General features: G+C 45.1%; 1 protein-coding gene across 1 annotated transcript in view; it reads right to left on the minus strand.

Moving 5' to 3' along the window:
* TNIK (TRAF2 and NCK interacting kinase) overlaps positions 1-23,470 on the minus strand; it is a 181,373-nt gene that overhangs the window by 144,490 nt on the left and 13,413 nt on the right. The window contains exon 4 of the mRNA XM_015412943.1: positions 13,743-13,853. Coding sequence (XP_015268429.1) covers positions 13,743-13,853 — 111 coding nt within the window. The remainder of the gene's footprint in view (positions 1-13,742; positions 13,854-23,470) is intronic.

Here is a 23,470-nt window from a genome sequence, read left to right on the forward strand (position 1 = left end):
GTGACTTGGCCTGGACCATCTTCTTTCTCCTGGTAAGTTCCTCCCATTCCCCGACAGTTGCCAGGAGGGACCTGTAAGCAGAAAGTTGTTTCTGCAAATATACAGTGTAAACTGAACAAGGATACCTATTGTAGGCATGTTTTTCCCATTAAGGCAGAACTCCAGTGGTTTTGTTTCTTCCCCCCCCCCCCAAAAAAAAAATTGGTACAGGTTTTTAATTTTCAGAGTAAGATACAAACATGAGAGGAGATGTGCCAGATCAGCCTAACAACAATAGTCATGGCTCAGTGGCAGAGCATCTGGTTTGCATGCGGAAATTCCTAGGTTCAATTCCTGGCATCTCCAGCTTTTTTAAAAAAAGAATACAGTAGTAGGTAATATAAAAGGCCATCTGAGAGCAATGCTGATTCTATGACTCACTATAAATTTAGGCAGATGGTGAGAGAGAGGGCAGAAAGGGATGAGCCAGTGCGTGACTCTTGTGGCCCTTGCTTATATGCCCAGGGTATTGCTGATAACCACTCCTCCAGGCCAGATTGACCTAGGGATCCTGAAGGTTTTTTGCCTTCCTCTGGACATAGGGCAAGGGTCACTGGGGAAGGGTGGGCAGCTGTGAATTTCCTGCGTTGTGCGGGGGTTGGACTAGATGACCCTTGGGATCACCTTCCAACTCTATGTTTTTGTGCTTCTATCTGGGACCCTGAAGAGCTGCTCCCAGTCAAGAGTAGACAGCACTGACTTGGACGATCACTGCTCTGACTCGGTATAAGGCAGCTTCATGTGGTAGGTACATCTGTTCTAGCACCTGGTTTCATGTAATGGCCAGCAAAATATTCCCAGAAGGCCAACAAAGTGGCCATGGAGGCCACTCTTCCGAACGTGGAAGTTCCATTTTACTGGTGTGATTAATAGCCATTGACAGATCACTCCTCTATGGATTTGTTTAGTTCCATTTTGCAGCCTGCTGAAGAAATGGTCATTAATACATCTTGCAACAGTGAACTCGAAATGTTAAATTCCACAAAAATACTCTTTGACTGAGGTAGCACGCCCTTTAGTCTGTCCTGAATCTGCAGTGCATCAGCATCAGTAGCAACTAGCAACCTGTAAGTTATAAGGGGACCACCTATAGATGAGCTAGATTTGAGGCCAGTAGCTCCTTAGAGACCAACAAGTACAGATGCCATTCCCCAGTTGTGGGGAGGGAATTCCTGATTTTTAGGCCGATTTTTCAGGCAGGATATCCCGCCCCCAAACACAACATAATGACGTCACACGAACTGATGTCATCACGTCAGCAATGCTCTGTTTTGGGGGGCAAAACTCTACGGTAACTATGGCCTTTTGCCCAAAACACCACAGTGTTGCCACACACTGTTGCCCAGGGCTATTTTTGGGCAGGAACGCACAGGAACGGAGTTCCGGCTGGCTCCCGAGTTGGCCATGCCCAGCAGGAACTCATTAGCATAATAGGCCACACCCAACAGCAGAAACTCATTAGGACTGGCTACTTTAGGGGTGTGTGGCCTAACATGCAAAGGAGTTCCTGGTACAAAAAAAGCCCTGGGTTTTGACAACAGACAAGGTAAACAGAATAACAAGCAAAAGGTGGGTGTGGCTGGATGACCACACTTCTGGTAACATGGGGGTGTGGCCTAGTATGCTAATGAGCTGTGTTGTCAGGGGTGTGACCTAATATGCTAATATGTTTCTGCTGTTGGGTGTGGCCAATTATGCTAATGTGTTCCTGCTGGGCTTTTTCTACAAAAAAAGTCCTGGTGTTGCCAATGTGATGATGTCACTTCTGTGCAATGCCATTACGCCACATGCTCCACCCCACTCCTGGGAAGTGCCTCCTCCTCCCCCGCTGCTGGGTCAATCCGACCCACAACCCTACAAACAAGATTTTCGGGATATAAGCTTCCTTTGCCAGTCACCTAGAGATGGTGCCCTTTCTTCAGAACCCTCTACAACTAAAAACAAATTCACCCACACAAAAGCCTCCTCATTTAGTACACAGATTTGAACTCCTTGCTTAAAGTAAAGCACTGGAAGGAATGTTCACTGTTTTTGCAGGCTTTATATTGTTACAATCCATTATGTGCTGATATGGGTTGGTAATATTGTTGTTTCTTAAAATACTGATCCTTTGAAAAGCTTGAGCAATCTTGACAGATGCTGAACATAAATCTTAGTGGGTTTCAGTATATTGTATTTAAACAGAGAAAATCTGTTTGGTATGGACCTAACAAATACACACACACAAAAAAGGGGGAGAAGACAATAGTATACCCATAGAAGCATAACGTGCCCTGGATAGCGAGATAAGGCATAAAGCTGTGAAAAGAATGAATTTAATCATTGGCACTAATTAAGGATGCCAATCTCTCAAGGAGAATTTAGGCTCCTTGAACTAGTTGCTGCTTGTGACAAGGGTGATATTTCACATTTCGGTGGATGAGGGAGGCATAAGACTAATTGATCTTGAATATATACAAAATTAAAAATTCACAACAGCAGTTTGTTTAAAAGACCATTTGTTGAGGTTATTTTCTTATTTTTTTTCCTTCATAAAAACTACAGGAACCAACCAATATCCTTTTGTTTAAACAAAGGGTCTCTGTACACAGAGCAATTTAATAGCTTATAGCAACAATCATTCTGGGTAGATCCAAACCCCGCTTCTTGATTTTCAGTTGGTGACCCTGGCTACGGCCTGGATCTAGAGCATTTCATAGACAGAAGATTTCTGCCCATGGAGCATGACTTCCTTGCTCCCCCTACCACAGAGGTTTAAAATGGCCCTCAGAACACTGCTCCTGAGGGACAGGAGACCCAAGAAATATCATTTGAGGGGGGCCTTCTGGGCTGCAGCAAAAGAGGGGGAGAAAGCCATACTCAGTGGGTCGCATTCCTTCGATCTGCAGGAAAGCTCCAGTAAATCCAAGCCTAAGAATGTGTTTCATCAACTTTGGTTCAGCAGTCAGTTGCAGAACCTTTTCTTAGACTGGTATTTGCACAAGATCACATATTGCTCTGGTACCTGATCTGTTTAGATTACAGCAATGTGCTGTGCATGGGGGTGCGCCTCTTGAAAACAGTCCAGAAGATATGGTGGTGCAGAATTCTACACCTAATCTAGCCCAACGGCATGAGCTCCGTGGGCGCTTCTGGGTCCAACTGAATGTTTCAGTACTTATCATTAGAGTACCATGAGGCCTAGGCCTGCTATGCCATCTTCCAAATGTTCTTCCCCCCTTCCTTAAGATATCAGGGGGAGAAGCAATGCCTACTTATACTGTAGAATTCTTTGACAAGAGATGCATGCCTGGTCATCTCCAAAATGGTCTTCCCTTGGCAAGTGAAGACCTTCTCATTTCAGTGAATCCTGGTGCTTAATAGTGTATGTGATTGTCATTCAGGTTTTTATTAGCATCACTTTATCAAGGTTTTATTATCAATTATAGTTAATGGTCAGTTTTACATCTTGCATTTTGCAAATGCCTTCCCCCCCCCCCCTTTCATTATGTTCTGCACAGTTTGGGGATAGATTCCTGTGTTGCTGTTGTTTGCTTATTATGGGTTACTTCTAGATTTTAGAATTTTACATTTACATGGAGCATTATACTACATTTTTCTTTGTTGTGTGTCACCCTGGGTACAGAGACGTGAAGCTTAAATTGAAGAAATAAAAAAACAGAACTAAATGAGATTGCCACGCGCTCTATAACATTGAGGGGGCAGAGTGAGAGCAACTACCTCCCCCGCTTTGCTTCACTAAATGGTGCCCCTGGTTTATAAACTGCAGGGATCACGCTTCGCTACATGTGATATGGGAAGTATGTGATCAGTTCTCCCAATGCTTTTACTAAAAGCAGCTCCACGGTGTGGAGGTGGCTCCAAATGTGACCAGAATAGCACCACCAATGGAAATTATGTTCTCACATACACTAGATCAAGGACATGTAGGTCCCCACCTTCCTTCCCATTATCATTTGCCCAGTCTAAGGTACGTTCCCCACCACCACCCCGCTGTTTGCTTAACAGGCACCGATAAACTTTTTTTCCTGTTGCTCATCTTATAATCAAATCTGGGTTTTCCTCCCATAGCTGCTTTTACACAAAAATGAAAACTAAGAGACATCTCATTATCTCCTGCATCAGGTATAGCATTAATACTGCACATGTGGTAATCCATAAAGAGTTTTGTGTGGTGAGAAATCATACCCTGCCATACTAGTTTCTGGTATATAAATGCAAGAAGGATAAGATTTACATTTTTCTATTTTCTGAGAGCTGTTGTAGGGAATTCATACCAGTGGTGAATTAACTGCCGCAGGAAGTGGTGGCAGCTACAGGCATAGACAGCTTCAAGCGAAGATTGGATAAACATATGGAGCAGAGGTCCATCAGCCATTATTATTATTATTATTACTATTAGCCACAAGGTATAGAGGGAATACTATTTGGGGGGCAGTGATGCTCTGTATTCTCAGTGCATAGGGGACAACAGTGGGTGGGCTTCTGGAGTTCTGGCCCCACTGGTGGACCTCCTGATGGCACCTTAGTTTTGACCGCTGTGTGACACAGAGTGTTGGACTGGATGGGCCATTAGCTTGATCCAACATGGCTTCTCTTATGTCCTTATGTTCCTCCTGCCCAAAAATAGTATTGACTTTAGTTTACAACTGACCAAGACAAATTCAACTCATTGAAGACTTGATATATTTACTGGTTTTTCTCCTGCCTGAGTCTATAAAGAGAGGAAAGCCGACAAGCACCTGATAGATCCCAACTCATGGCATGTGAAGGTCTGTCTAATAAAGCTCAACATGTAATCTGGGACCAACAACAACCAATGCTCCCTCTAAGCTGTAGAGTCCTGTGAGCAAAAATTCTACTTTGTGAGCTACTGGCATTAAAGTTGTGAGCAAGCGATTTGGCTGCTGCATAAATTAGTTTGCTCTGGAGCCATCCTTCCTGAGTTGAGACAAAAATGTGTGAGCCAGAGACTAAAAAACTGTGAGCTAGCTCACACTGACTCAGCTTAGAGGGAACACTGCCACCAACCTGTATTAATGGGGTTTACCAATGTGGTTCTGTACTCAATAGTGCTCCTTCACATAGTAAATTCTACTTCTTATAATTCCAGAGGGTAGTCATGTTGGTCTGCAGTAGAAGAGCGAGGTTTGAGTCCAGTAACACCTTACAGACCAACAAGATTTTGGGGGGGAGGTATAAGCTTTCGAGAGTCAACGCTCTGATGAAGGGAGCTTTGCCTCTCGAAAGTTTATATCCTGAAAATCTACTTGATGTAGCTAGGGATGGGACCCCCATGGCAGGCAAAGATAGCATGTATCCCATGTTCTACACAGATGTAATTTAAAACTTAATGGCTTTATGCAGATTTATAGGCGTCCAAACAGATATTGTGGACCAGCAAAATAACAAATAAGTGTGTTAGGATATCAAGAGCATACTAGAAGTTATCAGGCTCCTCCCCCAGCCCCTCCCATAGAAAGGCAGGCATTTTACTTTTCTTACAAGTCTAAGAGTTGAGTCTGATTAACATTATGGCTGCACAAGCATCACCCGCGCTGGTGGAATGAGCTCCCGGAAGACCTCGGGACCCTGCGGGACCTTTTACAGTTCCCCAGGGCCTGCAAGACAGAGCTCTTCCGCCAGGCCTTTAGTTAAGGAGCCACACCTAACACACTAAGGCCCTGTGCCCAATACCACCATTGACAGCCTGAGCTTCACCAACTTTAAAGATCAATTACCAACTACATTTACTAGTATGTTGATGCTACACTCCCCTCCCAAAGGCCACGGGAAAAATCAAGAATACTGAACAAGGCCCATTTCCATACAGGTTATTTGCCCAGGCATCAATGCTCTAGGGAAGTGTTTTTTTTATTCCCTGATTCCCTTCAGCAATGTGGCGCATTGCTGCATCTTCCAGGATTTCCCAAGCTTTTCTGCAGTCTTTCCTAAAACTGCTTTGCTGCAGAGTTTTGGGTTTTTTTGAAAGATCACGGTAAAGACTGGATGGTTGCCATGTGGATGGGAAGTTCAGATTTTCCCACCCACATGGCAGCCATTTTCCTTGACGCTGTCCCCTATCACAGCCATGTCTCCCCCCTGCCACTGCTGGTCTTTTTTTTTTTTAAACCAGCAACTGAATATTGTTATCTGGATATGATGCTGTAACAGTATGTGCAACAGGGTCTCTGAATTCCCAGCTTCCATTTTTAAAAAAGGACTCTTAACTCTTCCTGCTGCAGAGATATGAGACAAACGGCATATCCCCACAATGATCAGAGTTAGAGACATAGGTCTATTCGGCATCTGACATTCGTGCCACATTTTCTCAGCACTCAACCTGGTTCCCCCTTGCCTCAGAATATCTATTTTCACTGCATTGCCTCGGATCCTGGTTTCTGCATTGGCTAGTGTCAGCTGGCCATCTATTTTGTTTTCAACTCTCCCTCCTGCACTGGTATGCAGATTTTCCTGTATCAGTACTAGCCTCAGCAGTCATTAGCTGCCTGAGCCAAGTAATTCATGGCGAGGTGATAAATACAAAGGAGGAAATAGGGGTGAGGGAACTGACGGAGATCAATGAAGCCGTGTCAAGTTGTCTGCTTATTGTTCCCTTTGAATCTGAAGCGGAGGAAGGAAAAGGTGCCGCTCAAAACCACATTCAGATACCTGGGGGCAATGCTGTACTGACTGCGAAATCACCCCTGAATGGCCATAAATCTATGTAGAAGGTACATAAAACCCACTGAACAAAGAAAGTGAACGTGGCATGCAGCCTAGAGGGAGATTAACCTCCCAACGTGGCTGTGGAAAAACTGCGAGGAAACAGAATCAGCCTTATTTTAAAAATGCAAGCTATGGATTCAGAGAACCTGTTACTCAGACGACATCAACATCAACCCCAACCTGGCCTTAACATCTGGATGATCAACAGCTGGCAGGAGCCTGGAGGGAGCCACCCAGAGATAATAGAAAGTCGCCATCTTGAAATTGTGTTAGGTGCTCGAGTACCTATGGTTTATATTTTAAATTTATTTTAATGTTGTTATATTTATTTATTTATTTCACTTTTACCCCGCCCTCCTCGCCAGGCGGGCTCAGGGCGGCTTCCAAAAACTGATAAGCTATATACATTTTACAGTAATAGAATAAAATACATCATTTAAAAACATAGACAAGTCAATATAAAACATTCATTCGATGGCGATAAAAATAAAGTGCAGTTTAGGAACACATTCAGCGGTGCCACCACACTAGGTCGTGTTGGATCGGAGTTCACACAGGGCGCTGCTGGTAGGACGTCACTCCTAGCGGAACGCCTGCCTAAAAAGTTCTGTTTCCTAAAAAGTTGGAATTTTAAATGTATATTTATATTCATGTTGTTAGCCACCCTGAGCCCATTATATAAATTTAAGAAATAAATAAATTTTAAAAAATAAATAACAGTAGGTCAGTGAAGGGAGTGGCCACTGTTGGGGGACTGGGGCAGGGAAACTGCAAGCAAACCTGCCATGTAGAAGCCCCACTGCTACTGCTCTGTATTGGCAGCTGCAACGGCTGTGAGGAAACCACACAAGAACGTCCCTGTGCAGAAACTACCAAGATCTCAAGACTACACTACTAGATCTCAGCCATCATTTCAGGGTCACTGGGCAGCACCATACAACACTGTTTAGGCCCACCACGCTTCAGATAGATCGGTCTGTACTATCTGTTGGAGGGCTTAGAGGCTTCTCCTGAGTAGAGGCTGAATATTATTTTTCCTCATGCTTAGGAAAGATCTCTAAGCACAGGAAAGGGGGAAATGCCCATTTGACAACCGAGAAAGGGGGGGGGGGGAGCCCGTAGGACAGTCTTAGCCAATGGTTAGGAGAAGATCAGACAGTGTTTTTTCTGTACCAAGTCACAGGGTCAGATAATTTCTCCACACATCGCCCTCTCAAATCATTGGAGGTACTGATTCAAAACGCAGTTCACTTCACACATGATTATCATGCAATTGCACATCTACCAGATGGACCAACTGACCTGAGTGATTGTTTGATGTTCAAACACTGTGGCACTTACTAGAACAATTCACAGCTAGAACCCTGACTCACTGCACTTGGCCTATTTTAAGGAACCGACTTCCCAGTTTGTACATTTAAACCAGTGTGTGTGTATAACTGCGGCTTCCTGAGACAGAAATAAAAAGTCAATACAATAATTGATTAGCCACAATGTCACTTTCCTTTCATATCAAGTTGCTAAAGTGCAGCAGCTGGCGGTGTTTACTGTAAATGAGCAAGTTTGCTTTGTCACCACCAGAGCGCAAGGGCCTTTCTGGAGCCGATTCCGCACTAATGCTTTGCCCCCCTTTCCCCCCGGGTCTAATTGGCCTGATTCTATGCAAGGGTTTCCGTATTACGGAAATCTGACCCAGGTTTTGCCTGGGTGTTCATTTCCGCATGTCGCCTTGCCCCGAATCTAGAGCCCCCTCCCCTCTCTTCTCCCTCCCTTTTTTTTTGAATGGAAGTGGGGTTGCATTGTAACGCACCACCCACTGAAACACCGATTGGTCCCTTTAATTTTTTACCCTCGATGCCCGCGAAAAGCATCCATTGATGCAGCCGGGAAGGGGGGGGCAGATTGGAAGTCAGTATACAAACATGAAAAAGAATGTTTAAAGCTTTACACAAATGGCGAATTCCAAACAGAAATGAGAAAACAGCATACGGATATTTATTTATCCCGCCCTCCCCGACATTCAGGGGTCATTTGAGGGGGGGGACGCGGGGGGACGCCATCCCCCCGGGTGAGGTGCGGGAGGGCGGGGCCTGGAGCTCCCTGCTGGTGCCCGCTGGAGGTCGCCGCCGGCTGTGGGGAGGACACACTTCCGGTGATGTCAGGGGGTGTGGCATATGCTAATGAGTTATGCTAATGAGTCCCCCTAGCTCTTTTTCTACGAAATGACCCCTGCCGACATTTAAATGCCGGTCAACGATGGCCCATTGTTGCATTGCAACGCAACATGGGGAGGGAAATAAAAAATTTTTCCTGTGCACTACGAAGGGGAGGTTTGCAGGCAGGCGGGAAGGAGAGGGGGGAGGGGGAGAGAGAAGCAGGAGGGCGTTGAAGAGGTGTTGATAGGCAGGAATGGGAGTGAAGGGGAGGGAAAGAAGCAAAGGGGCATTAAAGGGGTGGAGAGGGGACAGCCACGAATCGCAAGTTCCCCACTGGGATGTCCCGACATCAACAACCACCTACTTACAAGAAAAAGAAACTAGAAATAGCAGAGACAGAAAATCCGGGAGGGAAACGCCATTAGATTTGGGTCAATTGCTGACCAGGACCAACATGTGGGGAACTGATCAATTTCCGTGGATACTATCGGGGGGTGACACCGGAGCAAGTGATTGTGCGGAATCGGCCTGGGAGTGCCTGAGACCCTATTTATGTTTGCAAGTGGAACATTTAACTTGCTTCTTCCTCTTTCTTTTGTACTGGTGACTTAACTCTGGAGGCAGTCCAAAAGCATGTTAAAAGCACACATGCAAGGAGTCATGCGGATGCATCAGGAATCACTCAGGGGCTGAAGCTAAGCACTCCAGTGGTTTGCTGTTTTGAACATACTAAATACCTATGACAGTTGAATTCAACAACATAACACAACAAACCTTTATTGGCAACAGCAGCAGCCTTCGGTACAAAAACGGCAAACAAGCAAAACAGTTAATTCACTACCCCTTCTGCCGAAAAATAACTTCTCCTCCTATACGCTCTGTAAAGGACGTTTGCCACCGCTTCAATGGTATCGGCCCTGTTTGAGGCTAGAAAGTTCATTAACTTACTTTCCTCAGATTTGCCCTCCAGGGATCGCAGTATAGGGACGAGGTGATAAGCACATAAATCCTTGTAAAATCTACAGATCAGAAGTCCATGGTCCGTTCCTTCAATCTCTTTTAGCCCACAGGGACATAACCAATGTTCCCTCTTGTGAACAAAAATTGTGAACAAAAAGTCTACTTTGTGAGCTCCTGGCATTAAGGCTGTGAGCGAGCAATTTGGCTACTGCATAAATTAGTTTGCTCTGGACCCATCCTTCCTGAGCTAAGACAAAAATGTATGAGCCGGAGGCTAAAAACTGTGAGCTAGCTCACACTAACTCAGCTTAGAGGGAACACTGGACATAACCTATCCGGGAATGGTATTTTTTAAAATCTCCCATATAACACACCTGAGGGGAGCATGTTAAAACGGGCCAGCGTGAATACCCTTCTAATATAGGGATCGATCAAACAGGAAAAATACTCTGGAAGCGGCCCATTAAGAGAAATCCCCCAATGAATGGAAGAGCAATGTCCAGTAGCAAGACTTCTAAGTTCTTGCATTTCTATATCGATCAATCTCTGTTCAATCATGACAAAAGCATACTTCTCCAGAAGAAGGATCAAATCATCCATGCTGAGCCCCATCAGTATAATTTTCCCTTCGACACGTGTCAACCAATCTGATAGCTGAGATTCATATAGCGTATAAGCGATAAGACTATAAAGCTCACTTCTGTAGAGGAGGTTGTTACGCCAACAGCTTTATCTACAGCTGAGGCTAACTATATTTTAACGTGAGTTCTGACCAGCAACACCAGGGTCGTGTCCAAACCCAGAGTCCCAGCAATTGAAATCACACAGGTGTTTTTCCAAAACAAATAATTCTTTACTAAGCAATATTAAAGTCACACATACAAAAACATCAGTCTCTCAATTCACATACACTCAAGGTTCCTTTAGAATTACAGAAAGAATATTAAGATAGTTTCTTATTTACTTGGCGGTAGGAAGGTAGCTATTTAGATTCATACTCGCCTGTTCCAGAAGCCTTGTCTGTTGCAATGGAGAAATAAAGGGACATAGAATATTGTCTAGAAGTTTTACTTGCATCACACTGCTCCAGAACCAGTCGGTCTAGTGTGTGTGTGCGTGCGTGTAAGGGGATATCTTTGGCTGCGCATCCCAAAGGGAACCGGTAAAGACAAAGAGTTTTAAAGCATGAAGGGCAGGGGGGTAGTAGAGTGTGGCCAGCCAGAACACTTGCAGCATGGTGTCTGCTTGGATGGTGAAATGTGGCTAGCCCAGCTCTTAAAGCATGGTCTTTGCATTTTATAGTTGAAACTCCAGGTGGGTGGCATCTTGCCACACTGTAATCCCACCTACTTACAAGTCCATCCCATGAACTACCTGATTGGTGAATGTGCAAAAAGGGCCGGTGTTCTATGGGTTGGGCCAATATTTAAAATACTATACTCTTTCTCATGGAATACCATTTGGCCATGTGTGAAATCTCATCCTCAGGACATCTCTTTGTTGTGGAGATGAATCTTGGCCTCACCAGGCTGCCAAGGCACTGTAAACAGGAAACTGCAATTCAGATGTAGATCCAGTCCGTCTTCTCCGTGACATCTCGTCTTTGCAGTAATGGTGGAATTTCTTCTCTGGGTTGTTGTTTTCTGCTAACAATGGCTAACGTGCTTCTCCTTCCCATGATGCACTCTGAGCTGAATGTGTGCAAGCTTCATTAACATGAAATGCAGGCAAGTGTTCCCTATGTGAAATCTCTCTCTCACAGTAGGTGATGCAAACAGCTTTCTTGAGGCTCATGGTATACAAGTGTGTGCACAGTCGATTTGTTGCTTGTGTAGCAAATATAAAATCATAAATTAGTTCATTTCCCAACAAGGTGCAGCCAAAATTTAAAAGCTGCAAGCCACGCTTTAGTGACTGTCTCTGGTTTGTCTCAAGGCATATTGCTGCATAAGGTACACAAGTTGGAAGCCCTAGAATTTTCCTAAGAAATTTGGATTGGACTCTTTCAGACAGTTGAATTCATGATTACTGACCTCACATGGTCACAGTGTTTGCAGAGCTGAGGATCACGTGACTATGGGACTGGATTCTGTGGATTTCTCCTAGACTGGTAGCACTTTCCTCAGGCACAAGGACGCTTCCTGATACACTGAATACATGGCACTGACTTATACAGAGTCAGACCCTCTGTCTATCAAGGTTGTAAGCATTGCCTTCTCTGACTGGCAGAAGCTCTTCAGAGTCCTAGGTACACAGGTCTTTTGCATCACCTACTATGTGATCCTTTTAACACCGAACACTGAAGCTGGGACTTCCTGCATGCAGGGCAGATGTGCCAGCACTGAGCCATTATTCTTCCCCCTACCACTGAGCCACAGCCCCTCCTCCCTACCACTGAGCTATGGCACCTTCTCAAGGCTAAGGATGGTCCCTTATGCCAGAGGAAAGTGCCACCACTAAGTGGAGGGGTCCACAGGATAAAACCCATGGTAATCTTATGGTCTGTCCAACTGCAATGCGACGACACTGCAGAACGGTAGGAGAAGTAGGTGTAGGCAGCAGCCCAGATCTTCAAAGGAACAGATACCCAACAAACAAAGCTACAGCAGGTCTTGGCAGCTTTTTCTGTTGTGTTTCTGTCAGTATTAAGCAGTCGTTTGGCAACGTGTCATATTTCTTTAAAAAAATAATAAAATCATGCTTTCTTCATGCTGATTGATCTGGTTAAATGCAGTGTGTTCAGCTTGGCTTTGGATCAGACCACTCTTGGGAGAATACAAGGCCTAAGATAAGGACTGATTCAACACGTTATGAATTTTCCATAAAGGAAAGTGAGGAGAATTCACGTGTATACTGTAACACATGACAATGCTGCAAGCAGGTTTCTTATTACATGTGAATGGTATCAGCTACATGGAAATCCATAACATATTTAAGGGACCATGATTCTCAGCCTCATTGCAGCAAGAACTACAATGAGTTACTGGGATTAGACACAATTTCCCTTAATGCAGTCTCCAGAACACAAGTCCACATTGGGTCAACTTTGAAGCAGAAACCTTTCCAGAGATAAAAGGTGCCCCTATCTTTGAAGCGATATGCAATTCTTCTTTTGGATCCATCTTTGCTCCTATTAACGTTAATGAGGGATGTTTCCCCCCTGCCACAACAGGGTTAAAGTAAAGGGAGGGAGGCAGCCAATGGGCACCGACTCTCACTCATACATTATGAACCCTATTTAAGTACTCATAAATCATTCATATGTAAAGGGCATGTAGAAACTTCTCCTCTCTCTCTGACAATCTACTAAGGCTCAGACGTCATCTCCTAGGCTATGTCTTTTCTAAGAAGCTAAAAGCAAAAGACGAGGCCCTATGCAGCCATAATGCTGCCCACCCCCACCCCCGTAAACAGTAGTTTGCAAGTCAGGAGCCAGGAACACAACGCTTTCTCCCCTCACCATCTTCCCCTCTTTGGTGTCAATCAGCGACTCCCTTCCCTTGCTGGTCCGCAACAACCATACTTTAACATTACACTGGCTCAGACTGGAACCTTACACAATCTTAATGAGGATTTGAAATGAGGGTTTGTACACCCTGGGTAAGAGAAAACCCTGGTTCAAAGAAATTATCAGCATTACCTATGGTTAGCATTGTTACAAATATGATCCTAGACCGTGGTTAATACACCGAAAGGAAAGCAGAGGATTTGTCTTGGGGGTGGGGAGCATTCCCAAAGACAGTCCCTGATCTGCAAGCCACATCTCAGAGAGAGCCAGAATTACATTTGTGCTGAGTCTGAGCACCACATGCTGTCACTGACAGGCAGAGCAACAGTTCACTTCCTTTGGACACGTACCCGTAAAATCTCCCTGCAGATGTAGGCAATCCACTCCTCCTTCAGCGTGTTCCCTTTTGTGTTCTTGATCAGATCGGTGACAGAGCCAGCGCCGCAAAACTCCATCACCAGCTGGCAAAGGAAACAAAAGTGCAATTATTATAATTAAACAGAAAGCATCCTCTGGGTTACAATAACCCAGTAAGAACAGATCACGGTTGGCAATGCCACTGGAAGAGAAAAGGCAACCGTTAAATAACAGCAAATCTTTCCACTTTCAGCATTCGAGTTCTTGTCCTGGGAGGGGGTCAAAAGCCGGAGGGGGGGGGACTTTTTAAAAAGAAGTCAGAGTAAAGAGAAATTGTCATTATTTATGTAATTTCTGTTACAAATTATAGTGGAAAGCATTTTATAATCTTCATCGCATTCATGCCTTCCCAACATCCTCAGGGAGTGGATCATAAATAGTCCTATTTAACAGATTGGGAACTGAAGCTGAATGAGAGCAATGCTGAAGAAGTCCCATGGAATGAATGGCTGAAAGACTCCTGGCTCTAAAAAAAAATTCTGTTAAAGCTGTAGGAAATCAGGCAGAGGTTGAAAGTGGTTCCCATGCAGCTGCATGGATGTGAGAGCATGAAGAGGGCTTGAGCCTTACAAAGGGGAAGAGTGGGTCATAACTAGGAAGCAACTCAGTGGAAAGAGTGGTTAGAAGGTTGGACTAGATTCTGGAAGACTCAGGTTCAAATCCTCATACTGCAATGAAGTCTGCAAGAAAATGTAAAGAGCCCAGGGGGCGAGCACATGCAACAAGCCCCACCCCCTGCTCCCAGCAGCCCTCAGTCAGAGCAAGAAGCAGCCAGGTAAGCTGCAGAGCCCCCCCCCCGGTCCAAAACAGTCCAGTGACACCTTTAAGACCAGGTTTTATTCAGGTACAAGCTCTCCCTCCTCTGTGAGGGCAGATCTGTGCGTTCCCCCCCCCCATAGCTAGCAATCCAAAACAGTCCAGTGGAGCCTGAGTGGTGGGTGTTGCCTTCTAACACACTTCCGGTGATGTCAGGGGGTGTGGCATATGCAAATAAGTTATGCTAATGAGTTATGCTAATGAGCTCCTGCACCTCTTTTTCTACGAAATGATCCCTGCATATAGCATTACACAGTGTGAGTGGGTGAGTAGGAAAAGAGACAGTATGGTGCAGTAGCTATATTATTGGGAGGGGCTGTGGCTCAAAGCACATGTGCGGCATACAGACAGTCCCTGGGCTCAGTTCCTGGCATCTGCAGTTAAAAAAAGAGCAGGCCACAGGTGATATGAAAAACCTGTATCCGAAAGGCCCCTGCAGAGCTGCTGCCAGTCAGATTGGACAAGAATGAGCTTGACGGGCCAAAGTTCTGACTGGGAATACAGCCGTTTGGCACGACTAGGTTCTGGAAGCTTGCAGGGTGACCATAGGCCGATTGCTCTCTTTCAGCCTAATGTAGAAGAAGAAGAAGAAGAGGAGGAAGAGATTGGATTTATACCCCCTCCTTCACTCGGAGTCTCAGAGCGGCTTACAAACTCCTTTCCCTTCCCCTCCCCACAAAAGACACCCTGTGAGGTGGGTGGGGCTGAGAGAACTCTGACACAAACTGTTCTTTTTCAAGGACAGCTGTGCCAGAACTTGTGACTGACCCAAGGTCACATCAGCAGTTGCAAGTGGAGGAGTGGGGAATCAAACCCGGTTCTCCCAGATTAGAGTCCGCGCACTTAACCACTACACCAAACTGTACTTCACGGGGCAGTTCTGAAGGCAAAAATGGAAGAAAAGAGAACGCTGTGTACCATGGTGAGCTCCTTGGAGGAAGGGCATGACCCAAAAAAATGTACTGAAATAAAGATCTGGCCACACAAGATCCGATTTTAAGACCCGTGGCCTTTGGCTCTTGCATTGTGTCTCATACAAACTGCAGCCACAGTTGCTCAGTAAGCCAGAGGTCCATAGCCCCTACGGGTGTTGCATTGGCGTGCTCATTAAGCACCCATGGCCACTTTGCATGGGTCATAACCCTGTTCACATGGGAGGTGGTGTGTGTCAGAAGTACCACAGGTCAGCTCTTTTGCCTAATCGGCATTACGTTTAAAATGGAGCCTATACACCCAGAGAAGGCACATTCCCGCTGCCTTTGCGCAAAATCCCCAATCAAATAGAAAATAAAACAGGAATACCTGCATGTGGCTCCAAACTCTTTCCCACAGACTTACACACACAGCACCATCTGCTTTCACAGGACACAGGTAGGGGCCCTTTGTCCCCAGTAGGGTCCTTCATGATGCATCACAATTGAGGATATTCCGGTGACAGATTTTGTGTGCAACTCTGAATGTATACCCTATTACACTAAAAATAATTCAGCCTATGAGTGATTATTACAAGTGTGGACAATGGCCTTCGCAGTTTTAGAGCAAGTAGCCTTACAGTACTTAAATCGGGAGCCGACAAAAGAATAAAATTGTCTGCTTCTGAACAAATTGCTCAGATGATTTAGTTAAGGGACTGTCCTTTTGGAACATAATGTAGGCTTAATGGGGTACCACGGATAGCCTGAACAGAATACTTTAACAGAATAGAGCATTTAATAGAATAAAGGAAATAAATTCTGTATGAGGAAGATAGAACTGTGTAGTCTTCTACTAAAGGCCCCTTCAAGCAATATTTCTGATTGTTCTTAGGCTCATTTCCCTTTCTTTTTTTTTTTCCAGACAGAAGAACCATTTTAAACACTATGGGCTAGCATGATTGCTACTGGTTGAGTGGCTGCTGCCACACTACTCTAGGAGCAGATAACAATTTCTGCAGATTATGAACTTATAACGATGCTGCAGTGATGCCCAGTTAATGTAGACCAGCCCTTAGAATCCTACACTTCAATATTTAAAACAATTCATTTGTTTAAGTGCTGAATTCAATCCACTCATGCATTTAGGAATTTACATGCTGGGGTCAGCACAACATTTTGAGTGGATCTGTATGAATCATACCCACAAAGGTACTGATGCATGTATGCGGCCCAATTCATCCATTGCTGATGTAGTTCCTTTATTCAACTGTAATGTACAGTGACAGCCAGCATGGCGCAATGACAATAGCAGGTGAATAACAATAGCAGGCGTGATTGGATTAGGTGTGATATGCAGAGGGGTAGTAGGCGTGGAGGAATCAGCATTGGTAATAAAACAGGAAACCTAGGTCTTGATTAAGTCCCCGGACTATTGTCATTTGCCTGCTTATATCATTTGGCATCTGAAATCACTCCACTTTCCAATATATAGGACAGATAGTCCTACTGGACTCTTGCTCTTTTCTATTACCTCATAGGGTTTTGTGACAATAAAATGGAGAACAGAATAATGCATAGCACACTGAGTTCCTGGTCTGACCCCAGGCTTTGACAGTGGTCTCCCCATATCTCTGAAGCCAGCTGGAGCCTTGCAAACTGGTTGATCTAGCAAGGCTGTTTTCCAGGACCCAGGTTAAGTAGGCTGGGAGGTAACTGGTCAGCTGTATTGCTGGCCAGGGCTAGAATTCCTGAGGCAGCTCTGCACACTGGCCAGGATCCTGCAAAGACTCACCCGCAGTGCACAGCTCGGCCCTGGTGTTGCATGAAATCAGCCTGTTTGGTGTAGTGGTTAAGTGTGCGGACTCTAATCTGGGAGAACCGGGTTTGATTCCTCACTCCTCCACTTGCACCTGCTGGATGACCTTGGGCAAGCAACAGTTCTGGCACAGTTGTTCTTGAAAAAGAGCAGTTTCTGTCAGAGCTCTCTCAGCCCCACCTACCTCACAGGGTGTCTTTTGTGGGGAGGGGAAGGGAAAGGAGTTTGTAAGTCGCTCTGAGACTCCCTTGGGTAGTGAAGGGCGGGGTATAAATCCAATCTCTTCTCTTCTTCTTCTTCACCTCACTTGTGGCACTTTGGTCTTGGCTTTCAGGACCAGCAGCCCATGAAGGAAACTGCTGACAGCTGTTTCATGTTGGCTTCAATATGAAGCCATGAAACACAAAAAAGTCTTATAAACCTGCCTAGTCATATAAACCTGCTTTCTGAAAACCACAGATAATCTTACTGTATTGACCCAGCATCTCTGACACCAGACAGTGGATTTTTCAGAGCTGAAAAGCACTGTGCACATTTGTGTGCATCACAATAAACAAGGACCAGCATTCAGAGAATCCAAGCATGATTGGATTAGTCTTCTCACTAGAGGCCGTGAAGAGGCAGAGCATGTCTCTCTATGTGCACATGGTTCATAATTAAAAAGTGACGGAAAATGACAAACACATTCCATGACACACTGCAGTCATGAAATACTGAAGTAATAGGATTCAGCGTCATTTACATTATCCAGTTCATCGATTAACTTGAGTTATGATAGCTCCCTCAAATCTACAGAGCTGTTTGTCTTTGATTTCTGACTTCTTAAGATTAATATTTTTAGCAATTTGCATGAAGCACCCCATTCAACTAGTGTATTAAAAAACCCTGAATACAATAAAAACATCCTAAAGATTTAACAAGAACCAGGCAAGCTCACGAAGGACTATTCACACAACCTCACATTGCTGCGTCTAAGCAGAATGGGAGACTAGGCAGCGCTGCAGATTTATTATTGACGGCTGGTGGAATCTTGACTGAAAAGGGCGGGCATTCCAAAAGGACACAATTGTAAGTGCCAACTGCCAAATGAGAGGCCTATCCAGTTCATTGTGCCATGAATGTATTAAGTAAAAAGGTGTCAAAATATTAATCAAGTCTGACAATGTATTCCTGACAGCACCAATTCCACCACCTCTTTCCACAGATGCCTTCCCAGCCTCTCAAAGCAATACCTGGGGCCCTCTTATGTGTCCTTTAGCATCTGAGATAGGGGAAGGCGCTTTATTACCGGTCTTCTCAGACGTGGCACTGCAACTGTGGAGTAAACTCCTGGGGGAATTTTTACCCCTTTTCCCGAGGTTCTGATAACTGTGACTGACTGCTGTAATTTAGGATTTTTTTAATGAGTTAGTTTTATTTATCTCAAATATCTATTTGCCACTTCAGGAAAGTTTTAACTGAGAGGAATGATGTAATTTTTTCAACAAATTAACTTTGTGTGAGTGTATATATAAACAATACAATTTTTTTTGTCTCCACAGTTACAGGAACAATGAACACAGTCCATACACCAGTCCTAAAACATCCTTTATTATAACAAAACTCCACCTCCGGAATAAACCTACTCCCTTTTTAATAGGCCAAGAGACTATGAAACATGGATGAAGACCAAGGACACTCTAGAGAGGAAGGTGGGCTTCCCCAAAGTTTTGTTGCTGAAAGCAGAAAACAGATTGACCCAATCATGAAGTTTTACCATGGAGCTCCCAGCTAAGATGACAGAGGGTTTACACAGCAGTGCACAGCTTCAAACCAAAGCTCTACAATTTTAAATTCTTTCTAGCTCTCAGCTCCGAAGAAATGCTTGGACAAATAGCATGACTGCTTCAGTATGGAGGAGCTCAGTTGGGTTTGTCTAACCTCTGTTGGAGTAAGGTCTGCCTTTCCTGGGAGCTCTCCTCGGTCCTGAAAATCTCAGCCTTGCCCTGTTTCCGGATGTCTGCATCATACTGGACTCCCACTCAGGTCTGTCTTGTTTAAACCCTCACAGAACTTTAATAAATTCTGAACAGGACACCAACCATCTCCCAACCACTTCTCTTGAAAGTGTTTGTGTATGATAAGTGGCTGTTACTTTAGGACTGAGGAAGACAAGGACATCTAAGTAGGTTTCTTGCTTGGATTGGGTCATTTACAGGTGGCTCCTCCTGTTAAACATGTCAATCTACTATTGTTCCAATACTCTTTCATATAGAGATGTAAGAGAGGATTCTAGAGCCCTTGCTCTGTTACGGTTTGGTGACACTTTTCATTCACTGCACGGCTTAACCAAGGTCAAAGGCTAGCACAGTTCAGAGTAGGTAAGAGGTCCTCTTTCAGCAATATACTGTACAGAAGGTCTGTGAGAAAATGCTATCTTAATTTCACCTTGGAAAGAGGGCAGGAAACCTAAGCATTATTTCCCAGAATACTTCCATATTGCTCATTCTGTACATGTATTTCCTCTACCCCCCCACCCTTTCGTTCTAAATCTACCAGCCATTCTAAATCTAAATTGTGAAGGTTGCCATGGAAGCAATCCCTCTTTTGACAGGAAGGCGAGTGACTTTTCCCCCCTCTGGGGAACAGCTCTGTCACCAGCGTTCTGCCCCCAGCTTCCACCAGCCTGGAGCTCTGTCTGCCTGCAATGCTGCACAGCACCAGATTCTACAATCGGGCAGAGGGGCAGTGAAAAAGCCAGTGTGCTATTGTACATGCATGGCAGCTCCTTTCGGTTAATCACTTCAATACACCCTAGACAGCGAGGACAGATGACAAACATCCAGCAGAGTGGCACCTATATTACCCCGTGGATGTATGCTTTGTGTTAACATATTGAAATTAAAGAAGGGCTCCACAGCTGGCAATAACATTTCCAGAAATGTCTCTGGAATACCAATGTGGACAGAAAGTATTTTGTCTTTTCACTCTGCATGCAGTTCAGGGATGCTTGGCTATCATGTTCCTAGCGTCTTCATGATTAGGTCCTGGGAATGTACTAACCTTGGGTGTACACTGATATATTCAGTGCTGTGATCCTGTGAAGCCCAGCAAGGAAGGACCAAGTGGGGCTAGGGAGGGTAACGAAATGGACTGAAGCAGACTGCCAAACCCCACAAACGCAAAGTGGCTTCCTAGGCGATCTGATCCTTATAGTCAAGAGGAGGATGTGTGCAGCAAGGCGACAATGGGAAGAGGCAAGAGACAGTGGTTGTTTCTTCCTCTGAGCAGCTACCATTTGACAACACCTTATCTACGTAAGCCATTGCAAGTTTGTACCGGCAACCCCTTTGATGGGGAGCAACTGAGAGAGTCCAAGTAGAAGTTACTGCGTCCACAGGTCTGACCTGAGGATGCTGGTGCCATTTTAGAGAAGGATTTCGCCATTCTGCAGTGGGACCAGGCAATCTTGGGAGGGGGGGAGAGCTGTTGCGACACTTGAAAAACAGCCCAAGATTGCCTGATACCACTGCCCCACGGACGCAATCGGCATCAGGCCCTCATGGCATTTTTAAATGGCCAACTTCTCTGCAATGGCATTGGAGTGACATGTAGTCTGGCTCTGAGAGTTTAGATTGTTGAGGGGATGGCACTTGTTGGGGAGAAAAACTGTCAAGGGTGAAGGCACAAGGAAAGCAGAGGAAACAGAGTTCTATTGACTGTTACTTTCCAGTTATTTTTGTCAACTTTTAAAAATACAAAGTTATTCACTATATTGTTGCTAATTATTCAGTGTAATTAAAAGACCAGGTTAGCATGCTTGACAGAATGGTGTAGATGAACGATCTTCTCTGGGGTGCGTTGGTCATCTGTAACTATCCACCCAACATATTTTTTATACCACCCTTCCTTCACAGAGCTGAGAGTTTATTTACTGATTTGGATACTGATCTTCCAGTTCCCCATTGGGGGGAAAGTGAAGTGATTTACAACATAGTGTTCCCCTCTTAATCTTCACAACAACTACCCTATGAGGTAGGTTAGGTTGAGGGAGAGTGACCAGCCCAAGATCACTCCGTGAACTTCCATGGCTCAGTTGGTGATTCAGAGTTGAGTCTCTGGGCTCCTAGACTGACAGCAACAGCAGTGGAGAAGGAGGAGGAGGATGGATTTACTTGGAGTCTCAGAGTGGCTTACAATCTCCTTCCCTTCCTCTCCCCACAGCAGACACCCTGTGAGGTGGGTGGGGCTGAGAGAGCTCTTTCAAGGACTTCTCTTGAGAGAACAGCTCTGAGAGAACTTGTGACTGACCCAAGGTCACACCAGCAGCTGCATGTGGAGGAGTGAGGAATCAAACTCGGTTCTCCCAGATCAGAGTCTGTGCTCTTAACCACTACACCAAACTGGCTCTTTGTGGTGGCTCTCAGGATTGTGTACATGGCAAATTCAGGAGAAAGCAGTGGCACTGTTTGATCTCTGGGCTCATTCTTCCAAGCCACTTCTCAGAATAAAGCACAGAGAGATTCCCTACAAGGGCCTTCCCAGACCCCTGTTATTATTCTGCCTTCAAAAATGGAGCAGCAAGGCAAAAGCATGACAGACAGAGCTATGCAGAGCGTCCAAAAATACAACAGCTAGTCTTGGCTCTCTTTCTCCCTTGACCTTTGAATGCAACCAGTACTGATGCTTTGCCACTGCTGTGAGCATCAGGGCCTGGATACTTGGATGCTTATGACAGCAAATGACCCTCATCGGGTGATTTATTAAAAATATTTATATCCTACCTTTTCCCCTATAAAGGCCTCCCGGCCACTCACAAGATATATCAACAGATAACAAATCCAATCAAAATAGTCCACAATTAAAAGTTAGCAGAAGTTAGCTGTGTCCGACTCTATACAGTTACTTCAGTGTAAGTCCATTTACTTCACTCGAGTAGCTGTGCACAGGACTACCCTGTCACAGACCAGCCCTTTTCCCTGTCCTAATTAGCACTGCTTCGCATCTTTTCCTAAAAGCTGTCTACAAGGAGGCTCATTAACATCCCTGAAAAGCCAGATCCCCAACTTGGGAGTGCTGCTTTACACAGCAGTCACCTTAGACGACCAGCTGGCCGTGGTGCTCAGAGCGTTTTCACCCAGCTTTGGCTGGTGCATCAGCTGTACCTCTTCTCAGTTCAGTCAGATCTAGCTGCAGTGATCCATGTTTAATTACATCTAGACTGGACTACTGCAACGTCCTCTACTCAGAGCTACCCTTGAAGAGCATTCAGAAACTGCTAGACCACTAGTCAGGGTGAGCTACCAGGAGCATGTCACCCTGATACTACAGCAATTACACTGGCTACTAAGCCCAGTTTAGGGTTCCCAAGTACTTACCGCGATCCGGCGGGGGACACATGCTCCCCGGCCGGAACATTCCTCCCTGTAACGCACCATGCCATCGCCAGGAAGTGACGCTGGGCGACGCTCTGGCAATGGGGCTGAAAACTCGATAGTACCATCGAGTTTCCAGCCCCATTGCCAGAGCATTGCCCGGCGTCACTTCCTGGCGACAGCATGGTACGGCGTGTCTGTTGTCCGCGGGGGGATGATCCTGGGAAGACATCTATATCCCCCGCCAAATCACGGTAAGTACTTGGTAAGCCTGGCCCAGTTCAAGGTTTAAATGTTCCTTTAAAGCTTTACATGGCTTTAGACCAGGCTATCTGAAAGACCGGCTTCTCCCTTATACTCCTGCCTAGTAATTAAGATCACAGGGAGAGGCGCTCATGACTGTCCTGTTAATCAAAGAAGTTCATCTGGTGGGTACAAGACAGAGGGCCTTCTTGGTGGCAGCCCCACAATTATAGAACAGCTTCCACGGGGAGGTGCACCTGGCCCCCTCTCACTTTCAATCTTTAGGAGGCAGTTGAAGGAAGTTTTATTTCGGACGGCATTTGCCTAATTCAGTTTTATTTACTGGCAACTCTAAATCATAATTTCAAATTGTGGTCGTCTATGTTTTTTTTAATTGCTGTTTTAATTTACATTGTAAGCTGCCATGAGTTCCCCAAGGTAGAAAGGTGGCTAATAAAAGCTTTAAATAAATAAATAAAACAAGCCAAACCTACAAAAAAGGAGAAAGCCTGGCACAT

The sequence above is a fragment of the Gekko japonicus genome, unplaced genomic scaffold (genome assembly GCF_001447785.1).
Source record: "Gekko japonicus isolate JY-2015 unplaced genomic scaffold, Gekko_japonicus_V1.1 scaffold1832, whole genome shotgun sequence".
In the NCBI taxonomy this organism is placed as follows: Eukaryota; Metazoa; Chordata; class Lepidosauria; order Squamata; family Gekkonidae; genus Gekko; species Gekko japonicus.